Source organism: Psammomys obesus, unplaced genomic scaffold (genome assembly GCF_907164565.1).
Source record: "Psammomys obesus unplaced genomic scaffold, mPsaObe1.curated_primary_1811, whole genome shotgun sequence".
NCBI classification, from domain to species: Eukaryota; Metazoa; Chordata; class Mammalia; order Rodentia; family Muridae; genus Psammomys; species Psammomys obesus.
In genome coordinates, this window is record NW_026592710.1 from 21,325 (window position 1) to 36,239 (window position 14,915).

Here is a 14,915-nt window from a genome sequence, read left to right on the forward strand (position 1 = left end):
GGTACAGTGAACCAAGATGGAGGTCAGAATGAGGGCTATGTTGGGAGTGGTGGCACAGACCTATAATCCCAGCACTCAGGTAGACAGAGGCAGGCAGATCTCTGTTGAGTTTGAGGCCAGCCTGGTCTACAAAGTGAGTCCAGGACAGCCAAAGTTACACAGAGAAACCCTGTCTTGAAAAACAAAGAATGCGGGTTACCCAGGAAAACAGGCAATGTGTCATAATAAGTGTAAGACATGGAGAGACTATGTGTAGAAGATCTGCAATGACCGCAAAGACCACAATGTTACAGTCAAAAATCACCACTGGCAGACAAAGAGAAGGAGACGTGGTTTCCAAAAGACATTTGTAAGTCTACCCCAAGTTGTGCTTAGCACAGTCACCTCAAGAATGAAGGGCAGAACAGGGATGAAGGTGCCGGCGGTCTGGGACAGGAGTGTCAGGGCACGCACACAATGCATGCGCAATGGATAAAATCGGGCGGTGGGCAACAACCTGGGTAAGGAAGGAGCAGAACCTAATTAGCATCCCCAAATGTAAGCATCAGCTATCCACTGCCTCTGACTCCTCCCCATTCACATGCTCTAACTACAGGTGGGTCCTACAGGGTGAATACTCACAGCAACCATGGGGAATAATAATTTAATAGTCATCAAATTCAACAAGGCACAACAAAATGCATGGACTTGGGTACTGCCCTGCTGCTCAACTGAGGGACTGAAAGACACTCATCTGGCTTTAACTTAGTTTCCTTTACTCCTGCCTCCTTTCTTCTTCACTCCGCTTTCTTTTCTTACCACCTGCCCCTTTCCCTTCCTAGCCTAGTCTTTAGTTTAAGAAAACTCAAGAAGACACAGAGGCCCCCTCCTGGCCAGAGAAGTGTACAGCACATTCACAGCATACCAAAAGCACTAAGAACTATATCTGAATGCCCTTTACCTGTATAAGGGCCCAAGCAGGCCTCATAACAAATGGGTGTTAAATTGTAGGCAGCTAACCTACTTACCTCACTAAAGGCTGCCTCCAAAGCCCAGCTAGCTAAAATCTACAACCAATCCATCTTCTCAGGCCCTTCCTCAGAAACCACTAAAACCCAGACACAAAAGCTCTTATATCTAAGGTATGGCCACACAAGAAAATTCTCAGGGATAGGGTTAGAGGTTGGTTTTCCAAAAGAGGGTTTCTCTGTGTAGCCTTGGCTGTTCTGGACTTGCTTGTAGACCAGGCTGGCCTCACACTCACAGAAATCTGCCTGTCTCTGCCTCCCTGAGTGCTGGGATTAAAGGTGTGCACCATGGTGCCCGGCACTAAGTTCTTTGCATAATATAGCTCACAGAAGCTAGCAGACTAGAAACCTCTGCCCTATCTTGAGGAATCTGCTGGCCCCAACCCACAGGATAATCTAACATAGCCATATCCTTGAACTCACTTGATGCAGCCAATGATGATCTGTGAAAGAGGGTAGAGTAGAGGCTGCAGGACCTCGCTGGAACCAAGGGTACTCAGGACTCGGCACCATAAGTAGAGGCAGTGCACATACTGCCAGTTGTACACAGACTGGTATGTCTCCTGGTGAGAGTGGAGTCCACTTCTAAGGGTCAATTCTTCCCAGCCAGAATCACCCAAAACCTCTCCTCAGAGTGCTAAGCACTCTCCCCCATAGAAAGTGGCTTGCAGCATGCCCTAAAACCCTGGGTGGGGCTACTACCTTGGAAGGGTCAGATCATGTACCTTTTTGCCTGTGGTCATGGCATTACGCAGGTGGACTGCAAGCTGGCGGATGTAGAGGAAAGCATGTTGATAGGAGACACTGGGGTCCAAGGCAAGCAGTTCCGTCAGTGTCCGTTGCATGAAGCTTATGAGGGGGAGGGTACTAGGAGAGGTGAACTTGCAGTTTCTCACATACATGATGTACATTTGCTGAGAGACAAACCAAAGTTAAGAACCATTTAAGCAACCACTGTTCAGTTCCAAGCCACTTGCCAACACTTAGGACCTTCCACCAGAACTGCTGTCCCAAACTCAGCTGCAGACTCATTTCCTGTATGGTTGCCAGCACTCCAGGACTCTGATGTTTCCCAGCCTACACACTTGCACCCACCAGACTCAGGCATATAAGACATTTAGAAGAGAGGAAAATGTATAATAAGAGAGGGTAAGCTGAAAAATAGTCAAGAACAGGACTAAAGTCCTAGAAAGGAAGTAGAGGAGATGCTCTGCTTCATGCTGAGTCTGTACAGTGGGACTCCAGGGGATGCTCATGTGCAGGAGAGCCACCCCAGGCTTGGAGCTGGACAACAGGGTCTGATCCTTAGGGGAGAAGAGGGTCCCCTCCCCCAATACCCAGAAGACTACGGATTCCCGTTCCCATCACCACCCTATTTTCTTGGTAAGAAAACTGTGACCAGAGTTTGATGTCCAGTCCCAGTAAGGACCATCAGCCACAAAATCTGCCAGGCGCTCAGGATGATTCCCAGCACAGATTTTAATGAGCAAGATAGAAGACCCATAATACCTTTAGAATGGGACCTAGGAAAGATTCCTTCTTGTGACGGCAGACTCTAATGAGTACCAGGAAGGCCAGGACACGCAGAGATTCTTCACCTGTACTCCACAGAACCACCATCCTCTAAAAAGAGATACATTACTGCCTTTCCTGGCGTAGGACCCTCCATGGCTAGCTGGCATACCTCAGTGGAGCCTATACTCACATTACTAAGCTATGCTGCCCAGAAAGGACTGGGAGCTACCTGAGACTGGGACCCTTGGTGGGATGGAGGACACAGCAGGAGAGGAGCAACTACAGGCACAAATGCTACCTCTGCCCTAGCTAGAAGGACAAGAAAGATAGTCATATGCATCTCTAGCTACAGAAACACAGCAGGATGAGCTAACATACCTTGAGCAACATTCGGCACTGCTTAGGGAAAGTCAGGTAATAAGGAACCAAGCTACTGACATGTTGCAGGACAGCTGCAGACACTGTGGCTTCAGCTAGAGAGGCAACCAGCTGAAGAAGCAAAAGAGAACAATGAGGCCTAAACTCATTCTGGTGTATGAGAGAGAACCAGACACCAGATGTGACCATTCTCTTGGGATTCTTTACCCACCAGAACAGTACCTGAACAACTGCACTTAGGTATGTCTTGACATCTGCACGGAGCTTCCCCCACAGTGGGCTACTGGATGGCAGCAGTATCCTGTAGGGAATATATCCACCTCATTCCTGCAATCAAGACACAAGTCTACCCAGGCTTGTATCCCATATATAAAAGCTGAGGGGCTCCTTATAGCTGGTAGATGGAGAGACTTACCAGGACTTTCTTAAGCATGGCCAGACTGACAGCCACAAGAAACCAACACCCAAACCTTGCATAGGCCATCAACTTGGCCAGAATTCAGAACTGCCCTGTAAAATCCTAAACTATCTTCCCCAAGACCCTCTCAGATACATTCCTCTTCTGAGTCCCTGTAGCCCTATAGCTACCACCACAAGCATCCAAACTCATAGTCAGCATTCAAGACCTATGGGACCTAACCAGCTACACTTTGCTGCTGCAGACTGTATGTCTTAGACCTACACATGACACACACCATAAAGAATGGCTGGGGGGAGGCACACAACTTTAATCCCAGCACTCGGGAAGCAGAGGCATGCAGATCTCTGTAAGTTCGAGGCTAGCCTGGTCTACAAATAGAGTCTAGGACAGCAGTGCTACACAGAGAAACCCTCTCTCAGGGAAAAATATATATATATAAATGAAATTTTAAAAAGAATATGCTTATATACTTAATTTCACCTAAAATTCCAGAACCTTAACTGCTAAATAACTGAACAGCTGGCACAACAACTAATTCCTTGTGAGTTTTACACCTTATTCCTCAGTGTCCAAGTACTTAACACACAGTAGATATTTACCAAAATCTACTGAACTATACCAAGGACAAAAAAACAGGGCCCACTGAAGACACCCCACTGTCTAACCTTCCTTGTATCTAAACCAACACCATCCCATCTATGGGATACCCCAAGCATCTTATCTAATTTAGGAGGCAACCCTGTTTCTAAAATGTCACTTTTCCATTCATGTTAACAGCTCCCCAAAGTCTGGATGCAGTAGCTACTGACAACCACTTGGGCTTCTGTCCAATCATCTGGCTTATTCTCTACTCTTTCCATCTGTTGGTCTCCCTGCAGCTTCTTTCTGTTCTGCCTCCACATAGACACATCCTGTCAATCCACCAACCAAGTGGCACCATCGCTCCAGGTTTTGTTCTTCTATACCTTCTACCTTAAGACACATGGGTATGTCCACTCTCAGCCCCACCATGACCCCTTCTATTTATTAGCTGTTCTCTGTGCTTCCTTAAGACCTTCTGTGACCTCCTCTACCCCATCAGTGGCAAAACCCCGACCCATCCCCTCACCTGCTGCTATCCTTTAGTGTCTTTCCAAACAATAGCTTCTGAAGGCAACCAAAGAGGTCTCTAATGCAGAAAGTAACCAGAGCATTGAACACTGTAGGGAACAAAAGTGTCATTCAGCCATATAAGGAACACAGGTGTCACAATGAAGCCTGGCCTAGGTCCCCTGCCCCCAGCTCACCAGCACTATCTGTGACCTGGAACCTGCAAGTCTCAGCAGCTTCCTGGTCTCCTTGCGTGGTGGCTACAGCTGCTCGGAATGCCTGCACAACTTCATGGAACAGCTTGGGAGTAAGGTGGTGCTGAAGGGACAAGAGATCAAGATTACTAGGAGAGCAGTACACAATACCTGGTTCCAGGAACCTGCTCCAAGTTGAAAAGGTGTTCCTAACCCATAATCTTAGGCCCAGAGCAATAGTGGAGCTAAGATCACTGAACCATGAGCCAACAACAAAAAGGTATTGAGCCTATAAACCCACTTGGATAGGCAGAGCCTGTCTCAGGATTCCCAGGAGGAAGGGGTGAGCAACCTGTATTAAAAACTGTTCGAGAAAGTATATAGGACCCTTTCCTTCCTTCCTTTTTTTTTCAAGACAGAGTTTCTCTGTGTAGCCTTGGCTGTTCTGGATTCATTTTGTGGACCAGGCTGGTTTTGAACTCACAGAGATACAACTGCCTCTACCTTCCCAGTGCTGGGATTACATTGTGCCACCGCGCCCAGCTGGAATTCTCCCTTTTTACTCCCCTCCCTAGAGAAACCAATGCGACATCTACACATGGTTGCTGATGTCTATAATGCCAGCACTAGGAAAGTAAAGGCAAAACTGCAGCAAGTTTTGAGGACAAACTGCTCAAAACAGAGTTCAAAGTCAGCCACTAGGGTGATCTCCTGTTGTAAAAAAATCCCAAAAGCTCTAAATTAAATGTAAACTTACTGAAAGGACATTGACTTCATTTCCTACTTCCCAGTGAACAAATAATACTAAAAGTCTGATTATGTCCCCCAAAACTTATGTGGTAGAAATTTAATATCCAAATTTATATGGTGGTATTTGGAAGTAAAGTCTTTGGAAAGTAACCAAGATTATATGAGATGATGAGGTTCAGAACCCCATGATGGCATTAGCAGACTTCTAAGACAAGTCTTCTAAGACTTCTAAGGGAACAAGTATGGTGATTCACAATTTTAATCCCAGCACTCAAGAGAGAAAACAGTTCTACATAGCAAGCTCTAGAACAGCCAGAACTATGTGACAAGATCCTGTCTCAAAAAAACAAAACAACAAAAGACAGATACAGGGCTCAGGACAACACAATTGCCAAGAATGTACAAATTCCTGGGTTTGGTATCTAACAACCCAAAAGAAAGAGATCTGAACATATGTCACAAAGCATTCACCATACTCTTAGACCTGTCAGCCTTCAGCAATGTAAGACAACTAAGCTTCTTTACAAATTACCCAGTCTGGGGCTGGAGAGATAGCTTGGCAGTATTAACTGGTCTTTCAGATGACCCAAGTTAAATTCCCAGCACCCACATGGTGGCTCACAACCATCTGTTATCTATGAATGTGGTACACCAACATATATGCAACTAAAATAAACATACACATAAATAAAAACAGCATATCCTGTTACAACAACAGAAAAAGAAATGAAACAAACTCTACACCCACCCCACAATGGCCATGATCCTGAGATTGAGAATAAAGTAGGCAGAACTATACACTATAACTAAGAAACACAGCTGGAGGACCTTGGCACTGAGAAAGACCCCCATTGTGTACTTCTCAGAAACATACTCTTTTTACCTACACAGTCTCAGATACCTCAAATGCGGCAAGGTCAGCAAATCCTGCCTATGGAGATCCAGCCACCCAGTTTATACTGCCTCTCACCATGGCCCCCTGCTTCCATCTCTCCATCATGGCCAGGGTCACAGGTACAGGCTCATTCTTCTTCCTCTGCAATCCTCTGGAGAATGTGTCACTGTCCTCGCCTCCATCCTCCTCAGTCTCACTTGCTTCCTTTATCAGATACAAAAAGATGAAGCTGGGGCAGGGTGTAGAAGTTATTGGTGCCCCACTGCCCATGTCTGCCAGGTTTCACCTCCAGAGTGTCTGGCAGGGAGTGGTATTGCTCTTCCTCCTCAGAGCTGTCTGAGTCACTGAAGTCCAGTAGGCTCTGGTCATTCTCCTGCAGGAACTTGTAGAACTCAGGGTCTCTGTCCTTCAGCCGAGAGAGCTGGTTTTTGTGCTCAGAAGCACATCCCTTATGCAGGCTGATAAAACAGACGTCAGTAAAGCCAGTGAAAAGCCAACAGGGGAAGGAGTTTTTTTGTCCTTCCACATAGCCAATTTTCTTGTTGCCATAATGAGGCCATGGTATTAGTATGTTCCCTTCACAGTAGGTACCAATGACGAAGCAGGAGGATTTTCTGGGGATAAATCATCAGGCTCATTTCTCTTTCATACTCACACACACATATAGTACCTCTGACACTGTTTCAACACAATCATTTCAAATTCAGCATATGATGAGGGCACTCCCAGACCAGCTATGCACCCACCATGCCCACCCCATTGTTACAAACTGTCATTAGCTCTCCTACAGAGTAATACCTCCAAACTATGTGTGTGCTTACCTCAAAACTCTCCATTTCCAACCTTACAACCCACACAGTTCTAGAGGGACAGTCACAACAGTCCTAGAGGGCCCCTCTTCTATGTTACCTATGTAATTTCATTACTCAACCCTGAGACGGCTTCTCATTTTACCAAAAGGTCTTACAGAATCATGTCCCTCACTGTCACTCTGGCCTCACTGCTTACCGCTCTCTGTCTGTTCCACCACAGCCACACTTTTCTTTAATTCCTCAAAGGCTGCTGTCCACTTTTTCCCCTGCCTCCCTGAGGGCTGGGATTACAGGTGTATGCCATTGCACCAGGCGCTGGCTGGCTGCTTTTTCACAGTCCCCACTCTGGTTGTCAACATTTAATATCAAGTCCTGATCCCATCTCTGCATCCAGCCCAGAAACCTTATCTGTTCTGGCAAACATGCCCTCCAGCCTCCGTTTTTCCCTAGCACACATAATTAATTTTTCTCCAACACGGACCACTGGTTTATCCAGGACCAAGTGCTTTTCTTGTTTTTTTGTTTGTCTCCACTTGGGATGCAGAGGCAGGCATATCGCTAAGTTCAAGGTCAGCCTGGTCTACAGCATGAATTCTAGGACGGCCAAGACTACACAGAGAAACCCTGTCTTGGGGGAGAGGAGACAGGGCGGGGTAGGAAGGAGCCTAGCCGGGGGCGATGGCGCACTCCTGTGATCCCAGCACTCAGGGAGGCAGAGGCAGACGGATCTCTTTGACTGCGAGGCCAGCCTCGTCTACAAAGCAAGTCCAGAGGATAGCCAAGGCTACACAGAGAAATCCTGTCTCGAAAAACCAAAGGGGAATAAAAGCCTTCTACACTATCTTCCAACGCATATCGGCGCAAAGACCGCTGACCCATGGTTCTGTGCAGCATCGCCGGACCAAAGAACTACTGGAAAGTAGATCCCAGTGCGGCGGGACGGAGGTGGGGGAGGGGCGGGGTCTCACCTGGGTGAGGTGCGGGTGTTCCGCTGCTCCCTAGAGATGATTCTTCGTCCTTTTTTTTCCTGTGGTGCAGCTTCCTTGATGTCCTCCAGCTCCGACTCCGACTCAAAGCCCGAGGCCAAGAACTCGTCTACTGTCAACTCTGCCAGTCGCCTGCGGGTTACATCAGGTCAAGACCTCTGTCAGCCCGCCAGCCACTCTTAGAAATGTAGAGAACCCTGGAGCGAGCGTAGTCAGGGATCCGGCCACCCACTGGGTCTACTCACCTCCTGGGAGAGCCAGACACAGCCATGCTGCTTAAAGCGGCTTACGCCCCACTTCCGGGCCCAGAATGCTATGCGCCGCCAGACTTCCTCTCCCAAGCCCCGCCCGTCCTACCATGTTGGGAGCTCTAGGGTTCTCATGCTGTAATTCCGGCAGACCCTAGGCGGGAGGGTGCCTTTGCCCTATTGGTGAAGCAGGTGTGCTAAACCGCGACTTCTGCACTTATTAACCACTGCAGGCCGATCGGCTCTCACAGCACAACACCCTCTATAAAATGCAGTAACGGTTCCTACCCGAGAAACACAAGGCTGCAAATCCGGACAACCCTGCCCACTACAACCAGACAGGAAAAGAGAAAAAAAAAAAAAAATTAAACTAGAGCTGGCCTTAAACCCAGCACTGGGGAGGCAGAGGAAGGAGAATCTCTTGAGTTCGAAGCCAGTCTACAGATCGAGTTCCAGGACAGCCAGGGCTACACAGGGAGGGCAGACAGACAGACTAACTCTATCCAGGGGCTGGATAGAGATGGCTTGGGCTTAAGAACACTAGCTACTCTTCCAGAGGATTGGGATCCAATTCCCAATGGTGGTTCATAACTGAATCCCAGGAGATCTGATGCTCTAGACTTCAGGTCTCTATAGGCACTGCAAGCACGTAGTTTATATAATACACAAACGGGCAAAACACCCATACACATTAAATGAAAAAAATGTACATATTTTTTTTAAGTCAAAGGTTGCCTAATTCCTTGGTGAGCCTGAATGTGACAAGAATGTCACACCCTGACAGCCTGACAGCCCCGCAGCCCCTTAGTGCATACAAACATACACAAACTTGTATGTGTAGGAGCGCTGAACCATGAGGGAGGTTGCCTTTCCACACGCTTGTGAAACGAAGGCTTGAGAATAAGACAAGAGGGCTAGCATCCAGCGCTCCCCCAGTGCTATGGAGTTTTGTCAGTCACAGCAAGACCTAGCAGGTGAATGCTGGGGTACCCGAACTTGAAGCTAACCAAGGTGCCAAAAGCAGGTTAGGTGCTCCTTGGAAGAGTGCGGGGATGGGAGTGGAGCTCCGTAGCAGAGGGAGGTTGATAGCTCAAGGCTTGGGGGGGAGGGGGGAGCAGGTCCTGCAATCTTGTGTGAGGCCGGGCGGGCGGCGCCGAGAAACAGGGCCTGCGGAGACCGGCTAGCGCTGTGTGGACGCAGCTCAGGCAGTCTTCCTGCGGTCCGAATCAGTCATACTGCATTTCGCGGTCCGCCGCAGGTTTGGCGGCTGAAGTTATGCAGCCCCGTGGCGAGCGGCCTGCTGGCAGGACGCAGAGTCCAGAGCACGGTAGCCCAGGGCCCGGGCCTGAGGCGCCACCGCCGCCCCAGCCGCCGGCGTGAGTGGAGTGGAGGGTTTGAGGGAGGGATGGCTCCCTGCAAGAGGTGGTACAGGGTCTCAGCCCTTTGGTTCTTCGGCCACAGTGGAACAGATCTGCAGAATGGGGCAGAAGGGGCTGCTCCCAGGGCCGGGTGAGATCAATCTGGTGAGTGGGATCCAGGGATTCACTTCAGAGGGACAGCGTTGGCCAACTTCTCTCCAGCGCCTACTGTGCTCACAGTACTGAGAGCACTGATCCCTGGGAAATGCCTGCTTCTCCCCGAGGCACTAGAAGGGGAGCTTGGAGCCTTAGGAGAGGAGAGGTAGTGAGCAGAGAAAAAGGGACAGGTGCCAGGTGAGAGCAGGCTGAGGTTTAAGAAAGAATCTGCTCTGGCTCCAGGGAGGCTCCTTGACAGGAGAGAGAACTTGAGCCCTGGAAAGGAGCAGTGGGTGATGACAGGATGGACTACTGGGGATAGATTGCAGCTGCCTTTCCTGTGTCCAGAGATCTTAAGGGTGGGTGAGTGTCTCCCTTTGGTGTATAAACACTGACCTAGCCCTGCTGCCTGCAGCCCGGAGGCAGAGCGAGCTCGGCCCAGGCAGGCCCGGCCTGCAGCCCCCATGGAAGGTGCGATGCAGCTGTTGAGCCGAGAGGGTCACAGTGTGGCACACAACTCCAAACGGCACTACCATGATGCCTTTGTGGCTATGAGCCGCATGCGGCAGCGTGGCCTCCTGTGTGACATCGTCCTGCATGTGGCAGCCAAGGAGATCCGTGCTCATAAGGTGGTGTTGGCCTCCTGCAGCCCCTACTTCCACGCCATGTTCACAAGCAAGTACCACATACTACAGTCTGGGCAGCCCTAGGGGGCTCTCTGCAGATCTCCCAGGGTAGACTGCCTGACCCACTATCCTCACAGATGAAATGAGTGAGAGCCGCCAGACACACGTGACACTGCATGACATTGACCCGCAGGCCTTAGACCAGCTGGTGCAGTTTGCATACACGGCTGAGATCGTGGTTGGCGAGGGCAACGTTCAGGTGAGGCATGCTGTTCCCACACATACCCCTTTGGGGTGTCCAGTCCCAGATATGTGTAGCCTGGCCTCCCCATGCCTCTCCTCAGTATCCAGTTACTCTGTGCTCCTCTAGCCCCCTCCTGCCTCACCCATCTTCATGCCCCAGACTCTACTCCCAGCTGCCAGCCTTCTACAGTTGAATGGTGTCCGAGATGCCTGCTGCAAGTTCCTCCTGAGCCAGCTCGACCCTTCCAACTGCCTGGGCATTCGAGGATTTGCAGACACACACTCATGCAGTGACCTGCTCAAGGCGGCACACAGGTACGTGCTGCAGCACTTCGTGGATGTGGCCAAGACTGAGGAGTTCATGCTGTTGCCACTGAAGCAGGTAACCACTGAAGCAGGTAACATGCCAGTTTGGGCCCAGCCCACACCACACATTTCCCCAGCCCAGACCCTAGTAGCCAGTGTTCTGCAATCCTCATTCGCAAGTTACCCTATGATCCATTCCTTGGCCATCTTCCCCCAAGTCCTGTCTCCATCTTCGAATTCCACCCAATCATTTGCTTTAGATTCCTGTCTTTACCACATTCTAGGACCATGATTGCCCAGTCTCTGATTCTTTGTACCTAAGACTACTTAGGGCCTAGGACACCCCTCACCCTTCTGCCCATCACCAGCACTGCTAGAACCAAAATCTGTGAATCTTCACTCTGCTTGGTCCTTCACTCCAAAACACTGTGTGTGTATTTGTGCATGTACATGTACATGCCCTCTGATACGCTCAGACACCTTCAGGTTTTCTGGGCCCTCCCCTACCCAGATGCCAGGTCTGAGGACCTCTCCCCTTCCCCTCACCCCAGGTGCTGGAATTGGTCTCTAGTGATAGCCTGAATGTGCCCTCAGAGGAAGATGTCTATCGTGCAGTCCTGAGCTGGGTCAAACATGATGTAGACACTCGGAGGCAGCATGTACCAAGGGTGAGGCCAAGTCCTGAAGCTCCCAGGGTATCTAGGAGGGAATGCAGGTGGCTAAGCTGTAAGCATACTTCTTGGAGTACTTAGCATCTTCCATTCAGGGACTCCTTTGGGGTGATACAGGCACTTGTCTCAAGAACCAATTGTAGAAATGCTATAGGCACCTGAGTGGGTATTAGCCCTGGGACAAGTGTGCCCTAGGGTCTTGCCTTACCTGGCACCTCCTGCCCTAGCTGATGAAATGTGTACGGCTGCCTCTGCTGAGCAGAGACTTCCTATTGGGACACGTGGATGCCGAAAGCCTTGTGAGGCATCATCCTGACTGCAAGGATCTGCTCATTGAGGCCCTTAAGTTCCACTTGCTGCCTGAGCAGAGAGGTGTTCTGGGTACTAGCCGCACAAGACCCCGTCGCTGTGAGGGTGCTGGTCCTGTGCTCTTTGCTGTTGGTATGCTGAACCCCTTCTCCTTCCCATTCTTGTCCTAGGCTATCTACCCCAATTCAGAATACAGACCTAATCTATTACACTTAGGACCTGTATATCTTAAAGACCCTGTGGGATGGGGCCCACCATTGTGACCCAGTTCCTATCTGTTCCCACTCCTGGAGCCTTCATATATTTGTATTTAGGTTACACTAGAGTCCCCTGACTTGCCTTCTTCGGCCTCTTTACTTACGTTGTTCTCGTCTTCCAGGTGGTGGGAGCCTGTTTGCCATCCACGGAGACTGTGAAGCATATGACACTCGAACTGATCGCTGGCATGTGGTGGCTTCCATGTCCACGCGTCGAGCCAGAGTAGGGGTCGCTGCTGTTGGGAACCGACTGTATGCCGTGGGCGGGTAAGATAGAAGCTGGGAATGGCTCAAGAGTTTGTCACATGCTTGCCAGGCTATCTGTGATCAGTTGTGGACTCTTCTCCTAGCTACGATGGAACCTCAGACCTGGCTACAGTGGAGTCCTATGATCCTGTGACAAACACGTGGCAGCCTGAGGTGTCTATGGGCACAAGACGAAGTTGCCTGGGTGTAGCTGCCTTGCATGGGCTTCTGTATGCAGCTGGTGGCTATGATGGGGCTTCCTGCCTCAACAGGTAGTAGTTTGGGTTAGGGCCCCAGTGGCCTTACAGGGTTGGCTCAGCAGTAAGAGAATGATGTCCTGCTTAATCAAGGCTACCAAGTCCCCAAGGCCTCTTCACCATAGGGCCCAGCGTCAACAGGGCCTTGGCACTATTCTGTCCCCTTTTCTCTCTGGGGCCCTCCCACCAGTTCAAGCAGTTAATAGCCTGTGCCCATCTAACATATTTTCCAATCTTTCATAGAGTCTAATGACAAGGATTTCAGCCACAGCATTGTGGGGATGAGGGCACAGGTCCTGGGAAAGGGTCACATGACTGTTGTAGTTGAACATCAGCATCATTCTGGTGCCCACAGTGCTGAACGGTATGACCCACTGACAGGAACATGGACATCCATTGCTGCCATGAGCATCCGGAGGCGATATGTGCGTGTGGCCACACTTGGTGGGTGACAGGACCTGCTTCCCATGGTACCTGCTTTCCTGCCTGTACCCTTCCCACCTATCCCCCCAAACCCCTACAACCTGCAGGAGCTTCGTGGGTATATTGCCTTCCCACAGATGGGAGCCTGTACGCCGTAGGTGGTTATGACAGCTCATCACACCTGGCCACTGTGGAGAAGTACGAGCCCCAGGTGCATAACACACCCCTCTCACAGTTTCTTCCTCTCAAGTGCTGGGTAGGATGGGGCATAATCCCATCTCTGGCCACCTGTGCCATCCAAGGGTCTGCTTTCTACCCCTGACCCTCGGATATCCAGCTAAGATTAGGGTCTCTGTTGTGGCAGGGGTGGAGTGCCCTTGGTGAGTCTGCCTCCAGCCTGTCCCCTTGTCTCTACAGGTGAATTCATGGACACCTGTGGCATCCATGCTGAGCCGGCGCAGCTCAGCAGGAGTAGCAGTGCTGGAGGGTGCCTTGTATGTGGCAGGAGGCAACGATGGCACAAGCTGCCTCAACTCAGTGGAGAGATACAGCGCCAAGGCTGGTGCCTGGGAGAGTGTGGCACCCATGAATATCCGCAGGTGTATAAGGCCAGGGGTGGGTGGTGAGTGGTTCTGCTGCTACATCTGGTTGACTCCAGGAGCCTAGCTCCAGGGGTTGTGTACACAATGCTTCAACAGTGCAGCAGGTCCTTCAGGGCACCTGGGGCTCCTTTCCAAGCCCTGTCCCTATGGCTCCTCCCTCCATGTCCCACATATTTGGCTTCTCTCATGGCTTGCCTCTTGGGCTTACTCTTGCCTGTCCAACCCCCAGGAGTACACATGACCTGGTGGCCATGGACGGCTGGCTCTACGCTGTGGGGGGCAATGATGGCAGCTCCAGTCTCAACTCCATAGAGAAATACAACCCGAGGACCAACAAGTGGGTGGCAGCATCCTGCATGTTCACGAGACGCAGCAGTGTGGGTGTGGCAGTGCTGGAGCTGCTCAACTTCCCACCACCTTCCTCACCCACGCTGTCTGTGTCCTCTACCAGCCTCTGACACATGTCAGACTGCACAAAGGCCCTGTAGCCTCCCACATGCCTTAAACCCTACGGGTGGCCCTACCACCTCTGTCTCCTCCACCAAGTGTTAGGGCAGATCACATATCCCCCCCAGAGAGCTCCTGTTCCTTTTGTCTTAATCTCTGTGTTCATTTGTCCTTGTTCATTTATTTGTGTGTTTTTGTTTACTCGTTTATTTATTGATTCACTATTTATTGATGGATGAGAAGTGCTGCAGCTACCAAATCACACATTTACCCTAAATTGTCAGCTCTCCTGCATGTAGGGGACCAAAGAACCCTGCAGAGTGTTTTCTTTCCTGTCTCCCTTTGTGGAGCAGCAGGGAATGCTGGGGGTGGATACTCCCTGAAGGAGGATAAGCAACACAGCTGGGCCTTGCAAACAGTAGGGGGGGGGGCAGAGCTACAGGAGCAGAGGCAAGGGCTTTCTAAGAAAATGTAAACCCCTAGCGCTTTGCACACAGCACTTATCTGTCTCTGCCAGGCACTGTCCCTGAAGGGCACAAAGCTTTCCTATGTCTTGTGTATATAGCGTGATGTCTTTTCTGGGTCTTCTGTGGAGCTGGCACACAACATGCACTTAGATCCTACACAGCAATATGAGCCAACTTGAACAATAAACATATTTCTTAGGCTCTGTGGGCCTGAGGCTGAATGTCCATCTCTGGCCCCCTTTGTACCCTCTG

General features: G+C 50.3%; 2 protein-coding genes across 3 annotated transcripts in view; one reads left to right on the plus strand and one right to left on the minus strand.

Annotated features, from left to right (window-relative positions):
• The window catches only part of Noc2l (NOC2 like nucleolar associated transcriptional repressor), a 12,347-nt gene extending 3,993 nt beyond the window's left edge, over positions 1-8,354 (minus strand). The window contains exons 1-12 of the mRNA XM_055615123.1: positions 8,293-8,354; positions 8,030-8,179; positions 6,536-6,707; positions 6,325-6,453; positions 4,608-4,728; positions 4,430-4,520; positions 3,123-3,201; positions 2,901-3,011; positions 2,517-2,630; positions 1,733-1,921; positions 1,431-1,570; positions 385-496 (exon numbers count right to left, since the gene is read on the minus strand). Coding sequence (XP_055471098.1) covers positions 385-496; positions 1,431-1,570; positions 1,733-1,921; positions 2,517-2,630; positions 2,901-3,011; positions 3,123-3,201; positions 4,430-4,520; positions 4,608-4,728; positions 6,325-6,453; positions 6,536-6,707; positions 8,030-8,179; positions 8,293-8,318 — 1,434 coding nt within the window. The 5' untranslated portion in view covers positions 8,319-8,354. The remainder of the gene's footprint in view (positions 1-384; positions 497-1,430; positions 1,571-1,732; positions 1,922-2,516; positions 2,631-2,900; positions 3,012-3,122; positions 3,202-4,429; positions 4,521-4,607; positions 4,729-6,324; positions 6,454-6,535; positions 6,708-8,029; positions 8,180-8,292) is intronic.
• Positions 8,355-9,452: 1,098 nt separating this feature from the next.
• On the plus strand, positions 9,453-14,884 carry Klhl17 (kelch like family member 17). Of its 2 annotated transcripts, XM_055615320.1 has the most exons (12): positions 9,453-9,671; positions 10,225-10,484; positions 10,573-10,694; positions 10,839-11,060; positions 11,536-11,652; positions 11,883-12,096; positions 12,344-12,488; positions 12,572-12,739; positions 13,080-13,168; positions 13,285-13,358; positions 13,565-13,746; positions 13,979-14,884. In XM_055615320.1, the coding sequence occupies exons 1-12, from the start codon at positions 9,571-9,573 to the stop codon at positions 14,205-14,207; spliced, it is 1,923 nt and encodes a 640-aa protein (XP_055471295.1). In that variant the 5' UTR covers positions 9,453-9,570; the 3' UTR covers positions 14,208-14,884. The 2 variants fall into 2 exon arrangements, with proteins under 2 accessions (XP_055471295.1, XP_055471294.1); XM_055615319.1 differs by having other exon boundaries at positions 10,806-11,060; positions 13,106-13,358.
• The last annotated feature ends 31 nt before the right edge of the window (positions 14,885-14,915 follow it).